Raw genomic sequence first — 23,019 nt, forward strand, 5'->3', positions numbered from 1 at the left:
GTTTAAAGAGCTAAACATAGCTCTCTTTTTAATTCCTGCAGTGTGACTTTGTGCTTCACTAAAATGTTTTGGCAGAAACAAGAAACATGTCGAAATGAAGAATTAACTGACGGTGAACATCCTGAATCAAAGCTTCTAATAGAATCTGGTTGAATGTCTTACAGATCATGTGGATTCTGCCTTCACAAACAGAGCTGAGGAGGAAAAATCTTGCAATTAAAGGACTTGAAAATCAATATGTGGAGAACGATGATTGAGGTTTTGGAAGAGTTTCTCAATTTGCTGTTGCTATGCAAGCTGATAAGAGTCGCAGTTTCATTTACATTCTGTGTGCTACAATATCTTTGCCTTTTATTTTCTGTTGTCCCACTCTCAACACTGCTTATCCTGGAGAAACCCATTAGCTATCAGCCTAATTTGCATATCATTGGACTCTGGGAGGAAACTGGAGTGCCTGGAGCAAACCCAGCAAGTATGGGGAGAACATGCTACTCTTTATAATTAACAGTGGTTTAGCATAAAACTCTATAGAATACATTTTTAACTTATAATGTTCATGTTTCATCAGCCTCTAATAGTGCATGAAACATACTTTTAACTGGAACCAAAATTTACATTTTAAATCATGTTTATACATTCAACTGGGTCTCTGGTATGCATATGCAACCAAAAAATTACAGAAAAACATTTACTGCTTCTTTTGTTTTTTTTCTTCATTTTTGTTTTGGCCAGGGTTTAAATTAGCCAATTAGAGTTTCCCCCTTATGTGATCTCATACAAGAACATTGATGACTAAAACTGAGGGAGTTACTGTATGAAAGAAAGGAAAAAAAAACATTATCTGAGCGTTAACAGACATACTTCGTGGGAGCTTTGAGACCCAAATTAATTTGTTAAACAAAGTACAGTATCTTTAAAATACCAAATATTGCAAAATAGACCAGAAAGAGCAAGTGCCATTTTAGGTGCAAAAATTAATTAGATTTAAGATTAAGTCGTAAATCAGATTAAGACATCCTGAGCTTAATAAATAAATGTGTGGCCCTAGTGATAAAAACAATTTATTTGACATTGCCGGCTATCTAAGCAAAATTCCATTATTGTCGATTTCAGAGGAAGATCGATTTAGCTTAAATGCTCCTTTTACAGTGGAGGAGATCTGGGCGGCCATTTAGTCTATGCTAAACGGGAAATGCCCTGGTCCAGATGGCTTCCCATTGGAATTCTTTAAAAAATTCTGGCCTAAAATTCACCCAATTCTTATACCTGCTGTTAATAAAATTTGGGAAGGCGAAATACCACCCTCTTGGAAACAAGCTTCTATTAGCCTGCTCTTAAAAAAAGATAAAAATCTCCTTGACCGCTCATCCTATAGACCAATTAGTCTTCTTAATGTGGACTATAAGATCACAAAAGCACTGGCTCACAGACTTGAAAAGATTCTTCCTAAAGTTATAAATCCTGATCAGGCAGATTTTGTGAGATCTAGATGTGGTATATACAACGTTCGTCGTGCTCTTAACGTTATTCACTATCTTAATACCCAAAATAAGCCAGCAACGATTTTATCTTTGGATGCCGAAAAGGCTTTTGATCGCGTGGAGTGGCCTTTTTTGTTTTCAGTTTTCGAAAAATTTGGGCTAGGCTCCAACTTCATTAATATCATTAAATATCTGTATGCAGATTCTGTTGCTACTGTCAATACGAATGGACTGATGTCTGAGGGGTTTCCAGTACGTAGAGGCTGCAGACAGGGGTGCCCTCTATCACCGCTATTGTTTACATTATTTATTGAACCTTTAGCAGAATCTATCAGGATTAATTCAGATGTTACAGATATCACAGTTAATGGGAAAAAGCATGTAATTTCCTTGTTTGCAGACGATGTACTTTTATATCTGGAGAATCCACAATCCTCGATACCCGCAGTTTTGAACTCTTTAACCTCGTTTAGTACCGTGTCAGGGTACAAAGTTAACTTAGGAAAATCTGTCTCGATGCCCTTTAATTGCCCCCGTAACCCATCTATACAATGTCCTTTTCAGGTTTCAGATAGGGGTCTTAAATATTTGGGCATTTTTCTCACTCCCAATTTGAAAAATTTATTTGAGACAAATTATTCCCCTTTAATTCGAGAAATTAGAAAAGACTTGGAAAGATGGACCTCTTTGCCGACTTCCCTCTTGGGGAGAGTCAATGTTATAAAAATGAATGTATTGCCCCGTCTAAATTATGTGTTCCAAAATCTTCCCTGTTTTTTAAATTCATCCTTCTTTAAATCACTAAACGCTTCTATATCTCGTTATATCTGGAATAATAAAAATCCAAGAGTTGGTCTCTCTAAACTCTGTAAACCAAGAGATTTGGGGGGTCTCTCGCTGCCCAATTTTCAGCTTTACTATTGGGCTGCTCAACTCAAAATTATAACAAGCTGGATTATGAATAGGCAGGACGCTTTATGGATTGACTTTGAATCCTTATTTTGTTATCCCAGGAGATTAGAATCCCTTTGGTTTATTAATAATATCGATCAGATAAAACGTCTCACTGATAATATAATTATTTATAATACATTACTGGTTTGGAAAGATGTGAAAAAATATTTGGCCATTCCTCACATTATTTCTGTCCGTTCTCCCTTGGCATTTAATCCTGATTTTCCAATTCAGATTAGGAGTATTGGGCTGTCGGAGTGGGGTTCTAAGGGCGTGTCTGACTTTTCAGACCTTTTGGCTTGTGATACCCTAAAGTCATTTGAAAAAATTAGAGCAGAGTTTAATATCCTCTCTGTAGATTTCTTTAAGTACCTGCAGGTCCGGCATTTCTTTAAATCCCTATTAAGGCAGAACAAATTTCGTACTATTTTATCAGAAATGGAAGAAACCATAATTTCAACTAAAGTTCTTAAAGGGGCCACCTCTAAGTACTATGCTTTATTAGCGCACTCAGATTTCTCAGCCTATGACTCTCTAAAATCACTGTGGGAACAGGATCTGGGGGTATCATTTAATCCAGCAGTTTGGACCACAATTTGTAAAGGCATTTTCCCAAAAAGCACTTCAGTATCTTTACACGAACAAAATTTCACATTTTTTCATGGAATTTACTTTACACCTGTACGTCTTCACAAAATGTATCCAGGCAGTTCCAATCTTTGCTTTAAATAGCACATAGGGGTACATATTTTCATGTATTTTGGTCCTGTGACAATATCCAATCATTCTGGAAGAGGGTTCACTCTGTAACTCAAGAGATAATTGGAAAACATTTTATTCTGTCTCCTGCACTGTATTTGTTGAATCATATTCCTGAAGGCCTTTTTGACTTGGACTCCAAGCTCTTGTTTACAACCCTTTCATTTTTGGCAAAAAAATGCATTTTGCTGAAGTGGTCCACTCCCCAGGTTCCAACTATTACTATGTGGATATCCCAGCTGTCATCTTTTCTTCCCTTGGAGAAACTAACTCATGATCTTAATCACAGGTCGGACAAATTTTGGAAACTCTGGAAACCTCTCCACTGTTTTTTGCAAAAACTCTGAATGTTTATTTTAACAGAGGTTTCTATTTTCCCATCATGTTTTGCTTTGCTTAACTTCAGCAGGCAGAGATTTATATATTCTTGTACATTGCATATTGTTATATTTTTTCAGCGCTGTGGGTGGGTGGGTGTGTTTGTTTGTTTGTTCGTTTGTCTGTCTGTTTGATTGTGTTTGTATTATTTGAAAATCCTTAATAAAAATATATATATATATTTTATAAGAAAGCTTTTCTCTTTATGATCATTAAAACCTGCTGGTTTTTCTTGAATGATTCCATTGTTTATTATTCTGTTTAAGCATACATGCGAACATACCTAAATCTACTTTAATAGTATTAAAGTACTAGGTTTTGTTCTAAGAGCTCACCTGATTGAGAATAGCATGGATTGCATTAGGTCGATTGTTGTTACATCCTACAGTTAATCAATGAAGTTAAATAGGCATTCAAACCAAATGTGCTAAAGACAAACAAAACAACAGAATGGACTTTTAATTCAGCTTCCTATAATGCTCGACTATTGGGAATTTTAGGACATTTTGGAGTTTAAATTCTGCAATATTTATTTATATCAACTTTCACACAATCTGAAATGCCTTTCTTTTTGCCTCATAGCACACTGCACTACATTGGACATGTTCTCCATCACACCAAAGATGCAAATTCAGTGGTCTAGGATTGAGATTCCCTCCAATCATCCCACTTTACACCGCTTATTCTATGCACCAAACCCACCAAGCATTTAGAGACCAGGGAGTCTAACCCCCAACCCTGGTGGTTCAACAAAACAGTAGTATCAACTAACCACAATGCCACCTTCTATAGAGGCTGTTCTGAGGTACCACATTTAGTTAAATGGTTTAGAAAAAAAATTTTTTTTAGAAAGAAGACAACCCAAGTTTATGAAAGTATCTGCTAAATACTACAAAAACTAACCTCTAACAGCCTTAGTATAATGTGCACACCGGTTTACATTATATGGTCCATAATTATTACACAACCTATCTGGTCTTGACCTGATAAAGAACAAAAAAAGTGTTCCAGCAACTGTCCAGCTACTTGTTAGATTCCTCCCAGAGGATATCAGACGTTTTAAAGGATGTTCCACTGAGTGGCAGTTGTATTTTTAGAGGACCACTGTGGCGCTACTGACAGGAGCTCGATTCACTCTGGACACGGTACTAATTATCCAGGCCTCTCTGGAGCTCATCTTGCATCACATTCTCGTTATTCGGAGAGGTGCGTCAGCGTTTGTCTGGCCGTGACAGGGGAGCAAATCACAATTACCTCGCCTTCATCTCCATAATGAACAGGTCGTGGGGCATCTTTTCACACACACACACACACACACACACATACACCAGCCAGAGAGAAGGGTATTCAATTAAATCAATTAAACTACTGCTACAGTGTTCCTTTGCCAGATTTTTTTCCCTTCAAATCAGCACCACAGTTTTGTTTTATAAAGGTAAAAGTCTCAGCTTTTTAATTGATCGTAACCCATTTTTTTCCTCCCTGAATAGCTTGTTGCCAATCTGCCTTCCCTGCCTAAATCTCACCTTCTGCAATGACAGCTTAGAAAATAGGAGGAGGACAGTGAATACGTTCCCTTCTAGGCACATCAAATCACAGAATATATAAGGTCTGTTCATGGAATGTCATGAAGCAGCCAAACAAGCTTGCCCCTGTCACATTTATGAAATAGCAGAAGCTAAATGGAGCTCAGTTCTTTGGGCGGGAAATGTCAACAGTGGCTATAGAGCTCTGAGCAACATGCACTATTTTACACCTATTTTTTTTTTGAGAAATCTTTTAAAATTCCACCACAACTAGAAGCCTAAACCATAATGCTTTAAATCAGGTTGATGTAATGTACCGTATGTGCAAACAAAATAAAATAGGCAATAGCCAATACACTAAACAAATATGATAGGGAATGTAAAACAAAGCCAAAAAAATTTAAGAGCTGGCAGTTTGAGCGGTTTAAATGACCAGTATGGCGTCAGATTTATGTCAAAAGTCACGAGCGCGTAAGACATGCTCACGAGCACATTATGTTATTTCACACGCGCAAAAATGAACCTTCAGGTGGCATGATAAAAGTACTCGCGCACAAATTCAACAACCGGGAGGTGTACAGGCACCTGCGCGCGAGCGCCTGGCATACTCTCATAGGTTAACTCTGCTCGCGCAGTGTAATCCTGCTCGCGCGCAGCGGGCTTCTGCTCGCGGAGCCCTGTTTTGCTCGCGCAGTGGATTTCTCCTCGCTCAGCTGATTTCTGCTCGCTCGAGTCTAGATGACTTTTGACAATTTGGGGGCGGAAACCAAGGAGGGCACTCTCTCTTATGATTGGTCACTTTCATCGTAATCACACCCACAGGGACATCCTTGTACCTTGATTGACAGCTCTCATTACAGGAAGGCACGGAGTTGGGTTAAGTTACCACCGAAGAAGAGTGGGAATTAATTTTCTAATATACATAAACTGTCTATCCACGTATAAAATGCTGCGCAGATCATAGTTAAATCAATTACCATATTTTGAGCAATAAGTAACGTAACTAGCTAGCCTATTCGTTCTGTAGCTAACGCCTTAGCCAACACTTGTGATGCTGATCGCCCGACACTCATTTTAAAACTTGTAATCTTTAAAAACTGCATTTTAGACAACTAACATTAGGCTAACTGAATCATAACATAATTGTTTTCACATGTACAAGTGCTATTCTTACTGACGCTGATTTAATGCATTTGATTTTGCAGGCTAACACCTTGTCCCTTATTGTATTTTTGTGTGGCTCCAGCTCATCTTGCCGTTTATAGATGTAAGAGAAAATATGGTAATTGATTTAACTATGATCTGCGCAGCATTTTATACGTGGATAGACAGTTTATGTATATTAGAAAATTAATTCCCACTCTTCTTCGGTGGTAACTTAACCCAACTCCGTGCCTTCCTGTAATGAGAGCTGTCAATCAAGGTACAAGGATAAGAGAGTCAGTGCCCTCCTTGGTTTCCGCCCCCAAATTGTCAAAAGTCATCTAGACTCGAGCGAGCAGAAATCAGCTGAGCGAGGAGAAATCCACTGCGCGAGCAAAACAGCGCTCCGCGAGCAGAAGCCCGCTGCGCGCGAGCAGGATTCCACTGCGCGAGCAGAGTTAACCTATGAGAGTATGCCAGGCGCTCGCGCGCAGGTGCCTGTACACCTTCCGGTTGTTGAATTTGTGCGCGAGTACTTTTATCATGCCACCTGAAGGTTCATTTTTGCGCGTGTGAAATAACATAATGTGCTCGTGAGCATGTCTTACGCGCTCGTGACTTTTGACATAAATCTGACGCCATAGACCAGAATGATTCAAACTAAACTAGAAACAGGTGCTGGTGTTTAGATGAGTGTGAAAGTCCTAATATATGGACTGGATTAGGATCTGGAGTAGTGGAATTGAATAAGACAACGGCTACACTTCTTATATCTCTGCACTTTCTTTTTCACTGCCTGCCCCTTTTATTGCGAAACAACACTTTCAATATTTCAGGCACATAACTGGGTGACATTTCATACAGAATGCTGTCTAATTGTGCCTTTTAACATGTGCAAAATTCTGAATACATCAGACCCTATATGCGAGGTTGTAGCACAGCAGCTATGCTCATACAGTACCTACCTACTGTAGGAATAACATGTAGAAAATATATCAGTCAGGATTTAGGCTTTATCTTAGCAGAAAAACAGCAATGGTTAAAGTGGTGAATGACCTCCTACTGACCTCTGGTAAGGGTTGTATCTCCTTGCTTGTTTTGCTTGAGCATAGCGCAGCTTCGACACATCATATTGTTCTCTTTGATAGGTTAGAAAATTTGTAGTAGTTAAGGGAATGGCTCTCTCCTGTTTTATATCTTATTTGATTGATTGTTATCAGTTTGTAGATGTAATCGGTGACTATTGTATGTGTACCAAGGTTTGGTGTTCCACAGGGTTATATTGTAAGCTCCCTATTATTTTCTTTCTACAGTATATACTTCCTCTGGGCAACATAGTTTGTAAGCATGGTATTAATTTCCATTGTTAAGCTGATGACAGACTTACAGTTATAAGTCAGATGAGAGACACCAGCTTAATAAAGTTGAGGAATGTGTAAGAGACATTAGACACTGAATGGTTATTAATTCCCTTCTACTTAAGTCTGATAAGACAGAAATACTGGTTCTAGGAGCACATGTAACTAATAAACAAATAAGCTTCCTGATCACACAATAACTCTGGATGGCCTTTCTGTTTCATCATGTGCGGCAGTAATTATTGATAATATTATTAATTAATTAAATTATTGATTTTTTAATTGATTGAATGCTATGGCATTATTGATCCTAGTTTTTCATTTAAAGCTCATGTGGATAATATTACCAGGATAGTGTTCTTTCATCTCTGAAATATTGCCAAGGTAAGAAAAATGTCACTACATGATGCAGAAAAACTAGTTCATGCTTTTGTTTTCCGATAGGTTGGTCTACTTTATTGCCTAGGTGCATTGATTTTTAAATACTACTATTGATCTAAGGGTGCAGGTTGCTTGTCAGTACCTTGTATTTTAAAAACTACAAAAGAGGCAGAGCTTTTTCTTACAAAACCCCAAAGTTATGGAAGACCCTTCCAATTAATGTTTAGGACTCAGGCACAGTTCCAAGTCTAGTCTGAGAACCTACTTATTTAACCAAGCTTTCTGTGAATAGATTTGTCTTATGTAAAGGTGCAGATTTGGGGGATTCCTGAATATAGAGATTTATGATGAACTGGTATGTTTGGATGCTGTCTTCCCCCACTCTAATTGATCATTAGCGTTTGTTGGTGGTGAGCTTTACTTCCCAGAGAGCTCTTATGTCTGACATGCATGTGGTGACTGATGACGGTCATAAGGATGACATGAGCATGGTCTTGGCCTCAGCTAATACAGGCATTTTTTTCTCTTATGTCATGTGACTGCAGTCGCTTAATAATTTAGGACTGGAATTCCCACAAACAGTTTAGTACCTAAGCCCCCAACAACAAAAGTAGCCTATTATTATAATAACTTGAACACCTTTTCCATTATACTGAACTTTTAGCCTCCTTGCACATGGTATGACCGCAAATCAATCCCTGCTATATCTTTCTGATAGTAACCATCCTTTTGCCATCTCAGGCAGTTTTTACTTGCCACCGTCGCTCTCGGCTTGCTCACCAGGGACAAATTATCACTATAATTAGGTCTGCACAGATAATATTATTATAAAAATTATATTTCCATACCCTCAATGTTACAACTCTGTGCCTGCTCAATTCCAAACAATCTAAGGCTAAATGAAAGTCAGCCAATCTGAAACTGAAGGAGGGTACGTTCTGACCACCTGTTTCTCATTGGCTCTATTGCACGGTCTCTGTGTCCTCTCCATGCACATGTCAAACCATTAGCATTTTCTTCTGATGCATTTATCATCAAGTATGTTAGTTTATATCAGTAAAATTTTTGACAGCAGAAGGTACAAGTCTCGCTCATGTGCGTACACACACAAACACACATCCATACACACTAAGAACAAAAATATGCACTATTGTCTAAACATAGACAGGCATGTACTGTTCTAATTGTAATATAATTTACTCTATTAGTTCATTAAATCCGGCATGTTGATTCCAAACCTCTTACACAGAGACACAGCAAATAGATTAAAAGCTACATAGAATTATACTAAAAGATTTATTACAAAATTAAGAAATATTAATTAGAGAGGATGACAGAGATACGTGCTGCTTAGGTTAACTTTACAGTAGTAGTCAACTTTTGTATTTCAAGTTATTTTGTATTGTTTAATTGATTAGTGAGAAAACTAATGTTATACGGCATGGGCTACAATCAATTAATCATTAAGCAATTTCTAAAAGATTAAAATTGGAACGGAATCAGGTGTAAACAGAATAATTTCTGCTGCCAGTTTAAAGTTGCAACAACTACTGTACAGTACGACTCCCAATTTCACCCCAGCGCCTTTTTCACTGATTAGTGAGGCACACTAATAGTGCAACAGTGAACAGGCTGAAAAGGGTGTGTCTGTGTGTGTGTGTGTGTGTGTGTGTGAGAGAGAGAGACCTTCTATTGAACAATGAAGATGAGTTCAATACTGTCAGCCAGGAGATTATTGTACAGCTTGCAAATCACTCTAATAGGAATAAACTCAGTACATTGAGGTAAATTAGTGTGCCGGCGTTGGCTCTGGTACCCTCTGCCCTGTTGAGAAAGTGCACATGGCTCAGTGTAAATGCCAGGCCATAGAGCCCTAATTCTTCTGCAAAGCATCACAGAGGATCTCTACCAGCGTTGTGTAGGATTATTCTGTTTAATGTTTAAACCACAAAGGCATGGTCCAGAAACAAACTGCACTTTTAATGAAGTTGGTATTCTCTGATGGCACATAGCCTGGAGTCAAGGCTTAAAATTCTTTAAGAGGAAACAATCTGTGACTTGTGGCCTTGTTTACAGTTTAACTGAAACATTCTCATTCTCTTGGACTGCTGAGACACTAATAAGATCTGAGGAGATTTCCACCGTCATTGTCACCAGTGGCCATGCTTTCTGTGGGAGATGGATGGCATGTACAGTGAAACCTTGAATTGAGAGTAACGCGGTTTGCGAGTGTTCCACAAGACGAGCAAAGAATTGTAATAAATTTTGACTTGAAAAACGAGCAAGTCTTGGTTTATGAGTGCCAATATCATGTATCAGGCACACGCTTCTTGTTTTGACGCCAAGCATCAGGTGATCACAACTGAGCCAAAGGTTTTTCTCTCTTTTGCGTTGCAGAATTCGGGGTAATTGTCTCCCCTGCTGGGTCTTAGTGCTCGTCTCTTACTGGTATGATCAACATCCGTGCACACCTGTACTGTTTACTATAACACTGTGACCATGTGTGTGTGTGTGTATATAACGTCTTTTATTTTGTGTTTGTAAGCGCGTACTCTTTAGTACTCTCTTATAACACACGTGTGTGTGCGCGCGTGTAAAGCAAAAGAAAGTCTCATTAGAGGTTAAAAATAAATTTTTCCCTCAGCCTCTCTGTTTCAGCCTGTGTAAGCTTGTGTGTATGCGCGCATAATTTGACACTGTGCCGTGTCACACACACACTCTCTCTAGCCTAAAGTGTGTGTGTGTGTGTAAAGCACCCCCTCTCTGCTTAAATGCTCACATGCACACACTCTGCTTTTCACAGACACACTGCTCTGTCGCGATTCTTTTCAAATTTAAAGTGCAGGTTCATTTGTTTGTTTGTTTTACTTTACAGCAGTGATTCCGTTAGTATGCGCTCACACGAGTGTCATTAACGATGTTCCTTGGTAATTTTTCCCGACAAAACAGTCTTTCTGTAACGGTCTCGGGACCAGAAGGGCTTCACACACACATACACACACACACACACACACAGAGCCTGCGCGCACAAATGGAAACACTTATCTGTCGGGATTTATTTTTTACTTTTTTTAAAACAGTAAAGTGCAGGTTATTTTCTTTTATTTTTACTTAATATTTTGTGTTAATTATTTTTAGGTATTTATTTTTTTGGGCTGTGGAATGAATAATTTAAGTTTCCATTATTTCTTATGGGGAATTTTTATTTGGTTTATGAGTGTTTTGGAATACGAGTCTGCTTCCAGAACAAATTATGTTTGTAATCCAAGGTTCCACTGTATGTTACTTAGCCCTGTGTAATGAGCTTAATTCAGTAATTTACTGATAGACAAGAAGTGAATGACAGTCAGAATATCCCAGTTAGCATCACCTCCTGTACTAACTGGCTTCTTCTCACTGTCCTTTCATTATTATGCTAACAGAACTGGCCTCATCTCAAGTGCTAATCAAGTAAAGAAAAAGTCTGGATAGAGGAGTCTGCCAGAAAGACGAGACACTAAAAGCTAAAGCTGTGAATAAGAAAACAGCCTGACAGATTGTGTTCTCTAGGAGAAGAAGATACTGTAGCCAGCGCCAAAAACGCGTGCTTGCATCTCCACTAATAGTTAAAAGAACAATTCTCTTCCAAAAAGCTCTGGCTTCAGATGCCCATTTCCCCACTAATGCACTTGGAACGACACAGCTGCTCTATAGAGTTGTGTCTGCTACTCTTGTAGTACTCTATGTTCTGCTCATACAGGCAGCACTGCATGATCTAGGCCATGATCCTCTTTCTTCAGAGTAATGACTAGGCCTCCCACACTATTTGCGAAAGAGCCTATAAGTGGAAGCATGGTGGATGAGTCCAATTTGATGCCTGTTCTTCTGCGCCGAGGAGATTTTGGAAATTAGGTTAAAGTTTTGGAAGCCAAATGCAACACTGGCTTTACAGGACACTGTTTTACAAAACTGTGTAGAGTTTAACAAAGATAACCAATTCTGAGGTTAAATTATTTCATTGATGTTTCAAAAAATTTAATATAACTATAAACAGATAGAAATTATGTCTATACCCAGGACACAAGGCGGGGTACATTCTGGACAGGGTGTCAATCCATCGCGAGGTACTCATACACTGCAGCACTTTTACATGATAGTACTGTATATATAATAGTATTACATGATATACTGTACACTACTGTTTCACAATTTACTGCACTCAGCAAGCATTAACCTCTGCGTTTATATTTTAGCCCAGGTTATTTGCATATTCATGCAACTACTGTGTAACCCTGTTTCTGAGAAATGCAGGTCAGAGCAGAGAAAAGACATTTAAAATATGGTAAATAGGGACATCATGTCAGTGCACTAACTAGCCTCTACTGGTTTTGTTTACTGTCACACAGTTTTAACCACAGGTACTAACATATAATAACTGCTCTTGAACCATCAGGACATGTCTGTTGGTCTAGACCTCCTTTCCTTATCTTATATTTACTAAATAAATTTCCTACAAATTTCCTGTGTTTTTTTTTACACATATACTGTTTATTCTACATTCTATTCTTTTTCTTCTAGTGTATTACACTGCCCTGTAATGCAGCTTGAGCAGTTTGAAATACAGTACTGTGCAAAAGTCTTAGCACCCTGTGTGTTTGATAGTACTTTGTTATACATGTTTATTTTAGTACTTCTTTATCAGTCTTCTTCTTTGTCTTTCGGCTGTTCTTTTTTAGGGGGCGCCACAGCGAATCATCTGCCTCCATCTAACCCTATCCTCTGCATTCTCTTCTCTCACACCAACTAACTTCATGTCCTCTCTCAATACATCCATAAATCTCCTCTTTGGTCTTCCTCTAGACCTCCTGCCTGGCAGTTCCAACCTCAGCATCCTTCTACCGATATATTCACAATCTCTCCTCTGAACATGTCCAAACCACCTCAATCTGGCCTCTCTGATTTTATCTCCAAAACATCTAACATGGGTTGTCCCTCTAATGAACTAATTTTTTATCCTATCCATCCATGTCTTTTTCAAAGAGAACCTCAACATCTTCAGCTCTCCTACCTCTAACTCTGTCCTGTACACCTTTCCTTTCATTCTCGCTGATACTCTTTTATCGGGCAACACACCTGACACTTTTCTCCACCCATTCCAAACTGCATGTACCCACCTCTTCGCCTCCTTTCCACACTCTCCATTGCTCTAGACCGTTGACCCTAAGTACTTAAAGTCATTACCTTCCTTATCAGTACAAAAAAAAAGTTATTCCCAAACATAAGTTTTCCAACAAAACATTTTAATCTTACAGGAAAATATCTGTACTCAAGAAAAGAAAGCAGAATATTATGTAAAAGGCCACTTTTCAATGGTGGAATAAAAAAAAAACCTAAAAGAAAGATAATTGGTTTTGCTGCATGTAAAAAAAAAAGCTGGTGTAACAAAGTCCTCAGAAGAGCTGTACCTTGTTCTGCAGGATGGTAAGTAAAACCAAGAAGCTAAATTTCTCATAAAACTGCACAAATTGTACCTATGACTATTTAAACATTTAAACATGTTTCATTAATCAATTACTGTTTATCTGTTATCTGTTATACTTCTTATTACTTTTGTCTTTTTTTATCATTGCCGTTATATGCAGTTGCCTTTTACAAGACTTTTGCACAGTATTGTAGATGTCTTCAGATGGATAAAACTGAGTGGCGGAACTAAACTATACATACTAAATTTTAGATAAATAATAATTCAGCATTGGCATTAATAAAAAAAATGTATATCAATTTGCTAGTGTACAGCGAGGTCATGACCTTTAAATAAATGTGTGCAACAGCAAAACAATTAGCATGAAAGCAATGCTAATGAAATTCTGTTTCATCGTCAAGACTCCAGACTGATCAAATGCCAGTCACTCTGTATGTATCATATTACAGACTCTAGCATTTATTGTCTCTTATATGTCTATGCAAAATTGCTGCATGGCCAGATGGTGATCCAAATAAATGGTCATATTTTATTCCTAAATAGGGCTGCAACTAATGACTACTGTATTTTTAACTAAAGACTAATCTATTGACTATTAAAACAAATAATTGACTATTTTGTGTTAGAACTATACTGGGATATACTACTCATGTATTCAGATATTTAAGAGCTTTAAATGACTAATTTTAAAAAGTTTTTTTATGTGTGGATTTAATTATACCAATATATGACATTTTAGGAACCTTTCCAGTAAATTATGAAAATTCCAATAACAATTTCTGCTTTTATCTAGCACCAAAGATAGGCAAAGTAGCAGAAACAAAACCCTTTCATAAAATTCACCAGTTATATGAAATGCTAAAAAATTTTTAGGTTAAAAGTTTTTCTGATGAAAGCAGGCAATTTTACATTTCATAGGCGGAAACAGAGCTTCTGATTCTTCATAGGCGGAAACAGAGCTTCTGATTCTTCGACAAGTAAGGAGCACAGGCTCTTAGTTGTCGACAAAATCAGAAGCACAGAGGGCCCGGGGACATCTAAGAATTAGTTTTTAACATGGAAAAAATAGATATAGCATTACATTTAGTTTTTGCTCACCTGATCAGATAACTGCATTAAACATTAATCATGCTCAAACACAATAAATCCTTGCTTTGGCCACTATCCAGCTAAATAGCTAACTAAAATACAGACACAACACCTCATTTTGTTTTAATGCTCTAGCATACTGTAACTAATGTGGTCTCTGATGCCAGGCAAGGTCAGCTTTGCTAATGTTGCAGTTTACAATGTTTTTAGTCAAGCTAAGTCAGAAATGCTTGCATACTTCCTTGTTGTGAAGATGTAGCGGTCATTCCATTGGACAATTTACTCCAGTAAGAGGTAATGCTTGCATTCCATTATGGAAAGATATCAGAACACCCAGTGAATCATAACTTAGTGCTTAGCAGGCAGAGTTCAAGGTTGTTGCACCCAAAAGAACGTCCTGGTCCCAGACACCACCACACACCCTCAGAGGTCTTGTAGGAGTCATGAACCAAAGGGCCAGAGCTGCCCCAGTGGCACAAGGAAAACCTACAGTACACTATATTGGGTTTTATTTTCCACAAAGACAGCTGTTCTCTGAGGACTTGTGACTTCAGTAGCTCGATAGTTCAGGACTGGAGTTTCCTACAGTCTACCAGAGCCTCCAATAACGAACTGGACTCCATTTTAACTTAATCACATCTCCTGTTATACTGAACTTCCAGTCTCACACAGTATGATGCAGATCAATCCCTGCTCTCTGTTTCACCCAAATGAGGATGGGTTCCCTGTTGAGTTCGGGTACTCTCAAGTTTTCTTCCAATTACCATCTCAGGGTTTTTTTCCTTGCCACTGTCGCTGTCGTCCTCGGCATGCTCATCAGGGACAATCTTATCATTGTGATTCATACACATTCACATCTCATACAAACTTAAATAGTTCTTTTGACTGTGTAAAGCTGCTTTGCGACAATGTCAACTGTTAAAAGTGCTATACAAATAAAATTTAATTGAATTAATATTATAAAGGATGACTGGTGTATATGCTGTTTGTCAAAGACCCCACTTACTATTACTTTTTTTCCCAATGACCAAATGACAGAACAGTGGCAGTGATGAACACCACCTCACTTCTCTACTCCCTCCCCTGGTTTCCTGTAGCTGCTTGCATCAAATTCAAAACAGTCTAATCGCACCCTGCACTGCACCACCTTTCCCTTAAATCCTCCAACACTGCTTGACTAGTCCCACCATCTCTCAGGGATTAAGCAACGTTTTACTTCTAGTTATCCTAGTAACCCCGTGTAAGGATCTATCCAATGACAGAAACTTCAAAGCACTTTTGTAATTTGATCTGGATAATAGAATCTGTTAAATGACTAAATGTAATTAAAAAAAAAATATTCTAGTTCTACTACAAAGACAGAAGAACAAAACAGATATAGCAACTACTGAGAAAGCAAAACCTTTTTACATACAGTGACCTGATGGCTGTTCTCGTAACACTTCCCTTTACTAACTACTCCTGTTTTAACTCTAGGTATAAATAGCAAATGATGTCAATTCCAAATTCCCAGTAACCCTACATTTCTAATTGCTTTCTAATTAGGTTAATGATGGTCTTGTGGGTCCACTATGTGCAATATGAAGTATGAGCAATTGATGACTTTTTAATGCACTTAAGTACTTTTACCAGAATTCTCTCCCCTATTGGAGAAGATCTTGGGCATAAAAAGATTTCCCTCACCAGCCACAAGTCTGAACTGCCCCACTTAGTATCATTAAAGCTTAAACAGATGCCTTGCAGCTGATCAACCAAGCAAGAGTATGCAAACCAGCAACTTCAATCCCAATATACAGTAGCATTCAAGGCTGGTATACAAACATCTCACATTGTTTTCCCTGGGGTAATAACATACCATTCCATTATATTATATTTCTCTAGCTAATGTTCGAATGAAAGGTGAGGTTTGATGCATTATTTACAAATGCATGCCTATTGACTACACATTCTGAATAAAAACAGCACCTCAAGGGAATTTTGGATTGATGATAATTCCAGGAAGAACCCGGTGAAATATATATATATATATATTCTTCCTATACAAAAGTATACTTTTGAGCAGAGCACTTTTCTTTTTTTCAGACTTTTAAAGCTCTGTCCATACACACCAAATGTTCTGCAGCCCATATTGACCCATGGTGACACAGACATCATTTGCAATACTGTGTCTGGGTAGCACATGTGACAGAACTAGCTTCTTTTTTTTTAAAGCTGTGTTTTTATGACTAAAAGTACAGTAAGTGTCATCCTATTTAACAATTCTAATGATTTAATTAGTAAAAATACACATACTGTATTACACTTAGGGCTTTTATATGGAAAATACAGTGTGATGTCTTTTAATATATGTTCCATGTGGTCTACATCCACGGCCAAAAGTTTTGAGAATGACACAAATATTTATTTTTACAAAATCTGATGCTTCAGTGTTTTTAGATCTTTTTGCCAGATGTTGTTATGGTATACCTAACAAGCATTTCATTCAAGTTTTAAAGGCTTATATCGACAATTACATTAAGTTTATTCAATGAATCAATAAAAATTCTTCTGCAATTCACTCTGACATGCTGTCAATCACATTTCTGGGCCACATCCTAACTGATGGCAGCCCACTCTTGCATAATAAATGTAAAATTTTTTGTGAGTTTTTTTGGCCAGTCACCTTGGAGGATTGACCACATGTTCTAAATGAGATTAAGATCTGGCGAGTTTCCTGGCCACGGACCCAAAATGTTGATGTTTTGTTCCCTGAGCCACTTGGTTATCACTTTTGCCTCAACCATGCTGGAAAAGGCATTGTTCATCACCAAACTGGATGGTTGGGAGAAGTTGCTCTCAGTGGATGTTTTTGTACCATTCTTTGTGTTCTTCAGCAAAATTGTGAGTGAGCCCACTCGCTTGGGTGAGAAGCAATCCCATACATAAATGTTCTCAGGATGCTTTACTGTTGGCAGGACAAAGGACTGATTGTAGTTCTAAACGCAAAAACCTAATACTTTCAGCCAGCTTCTTTATGCATTCCTTTAGAGAACCTGATTGGATTATTTTACATAACATCTAGCATTTTGCAGGATGTGACACAGCTTTTTCCCCTAAAAGTACAATTCCAGCTAATAAAAAACAAGAACATTATTAGACTTATTATGCATGCTCACCTTATGGTAATATTCCTATATGGTAATTTTTAATGAGCCTTTTACTGACTCATATATGTGCCGGTTGTGAATCATTTGATTACATAACAAGCCTGTTCCTGCTGACACATGCTCCCTAAATATTACACAAGCCTCTTACTGAAAAAAAGAAATACGTTTGCAATTCCTCCAGTGTACCACATGACATAATTTTTCTTTTTGATAAATGGATATACATCTCAGCACACAGTGAGTAATGGAGCGAAACATGAGCATTAGATAGCAGCGTGGACGCCTATAACATTTTGCTTTCAAACAGTTCAGCTCAGCCCAGCTTGATGTTGTTGTTATTAGAAAACTGTACATGTGCCCATGTGCTCGTTTAACCAAGTTTCCAGTGCATAACAAGCAATTGGATAAAGGCTACAGCGTCATCGAAGCAAAGGTCTGTGTACCGCTGGTGAAACATTAACTGCAAACAGTCCGGCTGATTGCGACATTAAACTGAGTTCAGTTTGACACATTTTGGCAATGCCCATGTTTGTATATTATTTAAGCAAACCAGCCATGCAGGACTAAGATTTAGTCTTCCCAAAACGTTTAATGGCCAAGACTAACACATACAGTACTTCAGTGAACTATGTCTCCTGTACACAGTAGCTTTGTTCCAAAGAACTGCTGATGTTTATGTACAATGATCAGCACAATGGTATGTTGTTCACCATGTCATTTTTCATTGCATTAATCTGAAATTTCCTTTCTATTTCTTACTTCAATGCAATGTTACAAAGTATAGCTATATGACAATTAAAACCAAAACTAGTATATTAAGACACAGTAAACCCCTTAGCCCATCACCTTGAATAGTAAGTCATAGGTTGTAATTTACTAAATCGACCAGTAGCTTTTGGGTGCATTTACTGTAAACATGCAAACTGGAAACTTCTCCTGAACTGGATATTGCTTTATTATTTCCCTTATTGCTGTCCAATTCTAGATAAAAGTATACTACATTTTATAGCTACACAATTAATCTAATAAAAAAAATGTAAATTGCGATATGGAACGGTGCAATTATCTAATTGCAAAAGCCTGCAGAAAATTAAAAAAAATAAATGCATAGTTATAAATGTCTGCAGGGTTTGTGAATAAAAAAAAAAGTAAACAATAAAAATTGAAAAACATTCTTCTAACTGTATCAATTGTGCCGTTGTTTGCTGTTAGTCTAGGTACATTTAACGACTGAATACTACAGTAAATGGTGCATTAATAGTTACATATTGCAGTTTAAATTACAATCACAGTACATGTATGTGTCCAAATAAAAATAATGCGATTTTAAAAAAATTAAATTATGCAGCCCTAATACATTTAACCAATTTTCACTCAACATAGACTAGATGATGGTTAAAATACTGTACACTGCCTGGCTTAAAAAAAAAAAAGGATTTTGTTTAGTTTTGATTACAGCATGCAATGTGGTGGCCGGGTGGAATAACCTAATCATTCAGCACATTCAGGTAGTCAGCTGACTTTATTTAATTGCCATGTAAATTGTACATCGGCCACTATGCATGATGGGTGCTTCACTTCATGCACATCCCTTTTTACCCTAATGCGCTATTAAATTCAACTGTATTTTTTTTTTCCTAATGCAACTTCACCAAATGTTTAAGCAATTCAGGAATCTAATCCTTTGAGCTTTTTAAAACTCGTTGAATAGTTCTTTACTCAACCTAAGTAATTTAAAATCTCGTTAATTGTTGTCTATGCCTGATGCCTTGTTAAAAAGTGCCTTGCTTTGTCCAAGGCGTTTAACATTATTAAAAATAGTTGACTAACCATGGTTTTACTGTATACTATGGCCAGTGAAAAATAGATTGAAAACTGAAAAAACAGAAAAAGAGGGTTAGGGCCTGAGGGGATAGGGCCAGCATGGGATACAGAAGGTACCACGTTAATAGCACTTTACCTGAGATCATTGTCTGAGACCCTCCTCTGGGCCGAATCCTCAATTGACTCCGCCTTTCTATCTACTCTATGCGTCTTTGTCTTTTGCCTGCTTCCACAATCTTTTCCCACCCCTCCCTCCTCCTCCTCACGTAACACATCCCCAGAGAGTTCCTCCCCCTCCTGGGAGAAGCTCCGGCCCTGCATTGTTTTGCTAGGATAGGGAAAGGTGAATGCCATGCACAAAAGGGGAAATCAGACAAAACAAGCAAAAAAATAAGTTAATAAATAAACAATATATACAATGGTGCCATGATACATAAATATGCTCTATAAACGTGATAGCACAGAGTGATATATGTAATATTACCCACACGTTCTGTGTACAAAACAGCAATGGATGCCCTAAAGACTCATCTCTAGCTTGTGTAATAAGCCATCCATAAGCGGTCTAGAATATTTATATAAGCGATGGAGCAAATGTGACAAAAAGAAAAAAAATAAGGAGATGCTTAACATAAGGGTTCATATGCCATTTATAGTTTGCCAGTGACTGGTGTCTATTATAAGAAAGTTCAGATGTTTGGCTCCGGTGATGCTTATACAGAACCAAACCTGAACTCACATTCAGGAAACAGATTGTCATTATAGCATTTCCTGATTTAATAAAGGAAGCAAGAACAGAGGTTTTCAGCAGCGAAAACTTCGGAACTGCCCTTTTTTTTACAGACAAAATAAACATTTACTAAGTCACCCATCTCTGGCAAAACACCCCCCATGACCTTTGTCAGAGTCTCACCTGATTTTGCGGTTGCCTCGAGGCCGCTCCGACTGGACAGACATGTAGCTCGCGCTGCTGAAGCGAGAGGCACTGCTGCTTCTCGACACAGCGGACACGTCACTCACGTCGCTGTCGGAAGATTTGGCTGAAAGACTGTCCAACCCGTGTTTCCCATCCCTGCCAGAATGCTATGGAGAATACGAAGGACAAACTCAGATCAGCTTTTCTAATAAGTGATACAGTACAGGAATCAGTGTCAGTATTACAGCTTAATGAAACATGTTTTTACAAAGAAGTCACATTCTGAAAGAAATGTAACTAATGTGATTATTACTTTACTTTATTTTTTTTCCTGGGATTTATCCATATAGCCCTTATTACAACCTGCCTATCGAACCATCATGTGATCCATACATCTATCGAGAAACCTACTCATCCCTCCCATTTTCATGTCCACATATAATCTATGAACCATCGGCTGATCCATTTATCCATCCATCCTCTATCTTCCAAACAATAGTACATTTACATAACCATTTATCCATCCATCCATCAACCCATCAAACCATCCAGTAATCAATGTAACCTGAGCATAATTCACCCTGTGATTTATCCTCCACCATTTAATCCACTCATTCATTATCTTCCTTCCATGCAACCAGTGATCCATTCATGTATCCACCTATCTATCCAACATTCCTTTTTTAGTTATGTTCTGGGAGAAATTTAAATAACATTAAATTGTCTTATACATACTGTATACCCATCCTTCCATTCTTCCATCCTCCCTTCCGACCTACCATTATATCAGTTGATGCATCAATCACTCTACCTACCTATCCATCCATCCATCCATCCATCCATCCATCCATCCATCCATCCATCCAACCTACCCAGAGACTGGTCATCAGTTGTTCCTTCCAACTACAGTACCGCCTTCCAGCTATTTAAGCAATGATCCCACCATTCCAAACCATCCATCAAACCATCCATCCATCCACCCACAACATCCAACCATATTTCTCCAGAGGTTCAAATAGAACCCACACAGTATACTAGAATCCATAATCATTCAACAACACCACCAACAAAAAAAAAAACTTTAGAACACTTCCTCTATAAGAGCAGATGTGAAATAAATAAACCTAGAGGAAACACGAAGATGAAAAATCACCTTTTTGTATCAGGATTTTTAACACTTTTTTTTACATGCTGTCTCTCTCGTCTCTCTCTCTCTGTCTCACTTGCCATCTGGCCACATGTCCACCAAAGCTATTGAGAAAGTCTCATTGTACTTGCATGTCACACTTCTCTTTTCACAGCTTTTCGTATCAGAGACTCTTCTGCTTGCTAAGATAATGACATGGAGAAAACCTTGAATGTAAGTAACAACAAAACGATATGACAGGATGCAGTGCTCCTTAATCAATAAAACTAATTATAACTGCTGCGGGGCTTCATATTGGCACGACAAGAAAAAAGTGTTCACCCTATAATCTAGAAACCAAAAGTCCTGATGCCATAACTGAGTCCTATAAGGCAAAACTGGCAGTCAGGCATGCTCTCAAATACTGTATCAATCATAGTGACAGTAGCCACTCATGGGCATCGGTAAATTCATGCAGGTGGAACTGGGCGGATAGCACTTTCCTCCTAATGTGTTTTTGCAGCAGTTAAAAACGATGCAGTAAGCTGATGGTTAGTTTTAGGGGAAACACAACAGCCTTCACCACCCCTGCTTGGTAGCTGGCATTAGATAGGGGAGAACTGTCAGACAAGTGGGAATTTCTTTTGAGTAAATTAAGGAGAATTTTGAAAATGCCGTCAAATTGCTGTAGTACAACGAGAGGAATAAAACAACTTGGGGCATCGTGTTATTAAAAAAATAATCTTCTATTGTATGTGTCAACTTTCCTGATGTGATACTGTGATTACTAATATCAACCAATACCCATTTATTCCATCCGTACATCCATTTTATCCATCCATCCTGAAACCTATCCCAGGAGAGCAGTTCACCCTGGAAAGGGTGCCAATCCATGCAGGGCACACATAGACACACTCATTCATACACCTGGGAACGCATTCAGGAACGCCAATTAGCCTAATCTGCATTTCTTTGGACTGTGGGAGGAAACCGGAGTACCTGGAGGAAACCCACCAAGCATGTGGAGAACATGCAGTCACCATGCACACATAGCCAAAGCAAGAATCGAATCCTCGACCCTGGAGATGTAAGGCGACAGTGCTAACCATCAACCCAATAAACTATCCATCCACCCTTACAGCCATCAAACCTACCCATAATTCCATCATCATATTTTTTTAATAACGTTCTGAAAGAATGTAATCTATTTTGTTTACTTTTCCCAAAATATCTTTTAGCAATTACTAACTCACAAATCACACTCAAACTGGTGACTCAAATCCTTCTGTCCTGAATTCTGTTTTCTCTACAGACACAATTCAAACTTGAGGGTCAGGAAAGTTTGTTTATTGTGCAACCGTGTCGCCGGTTTTATAATGCTGGCCATCTTAGACAGTCTGTCTATAAACAGTGTCCTAAATGATACACAATTTTTCTTGACCTGTTTTCAGTAGACATGGATTTCAAACAAAGAACA

The 23,019-nt window shown here is 38.1% G+C and overlaps 1 protein-coding gene across 7 annotated transcripts in view; it reads right to left on the reverse strand.

Moving 5' to 3' along the window:
- Positions 1 to 23,019, reverse strand: part of rims2a (regulating synaptic membrane exocytosis 2a) — a 219,507-nt gene that overhangs the window by 39,351 nt on the left and 157,137 nt on the right. For 3 of the 7 annotated variants that reach the window (XM_053488388.1, XM_053488389.1, XM_053488383.1), the window contains 2 exons: positions 20,414 to 20,583; positions 19,637 to 19,828 (listed from right to left, as the gene is read on the reverse strand). In XM_053488388.1, the coding sequence (XP_053344363.1) occupies positions 19,637 to 19,828; positions 20,414 to 20,583 (362 nt within the window). Of the gene's footprint in view, positions 1 to 19,636; positions 19,829 to 20,413; positions 20,584 to 23,019 lie in introns of those variants that run through there. The other 4 variants (XM_053488382.1, XM_053488381.1, XM_053488390.1 and 1 more) reach the window with 2 other exon arrangements.

Source organism: Clarias gariepinus, chromosome 26, assembly GCF_024256425.1.
Source record: "Clarias gariepinus isolate MV-2021 ecotype Netherlands chromosome 26, CGAR_prim_01v2, whole genome shotgun sequence".
In the NCBI taxonomy this organism is placed as follows: domain Eukaryota; kingdom Metazoa; phylum Chordata; class Actinopteri; order Siluriformes; family Clariidae; genus Clarias; species Clarias gariepinus.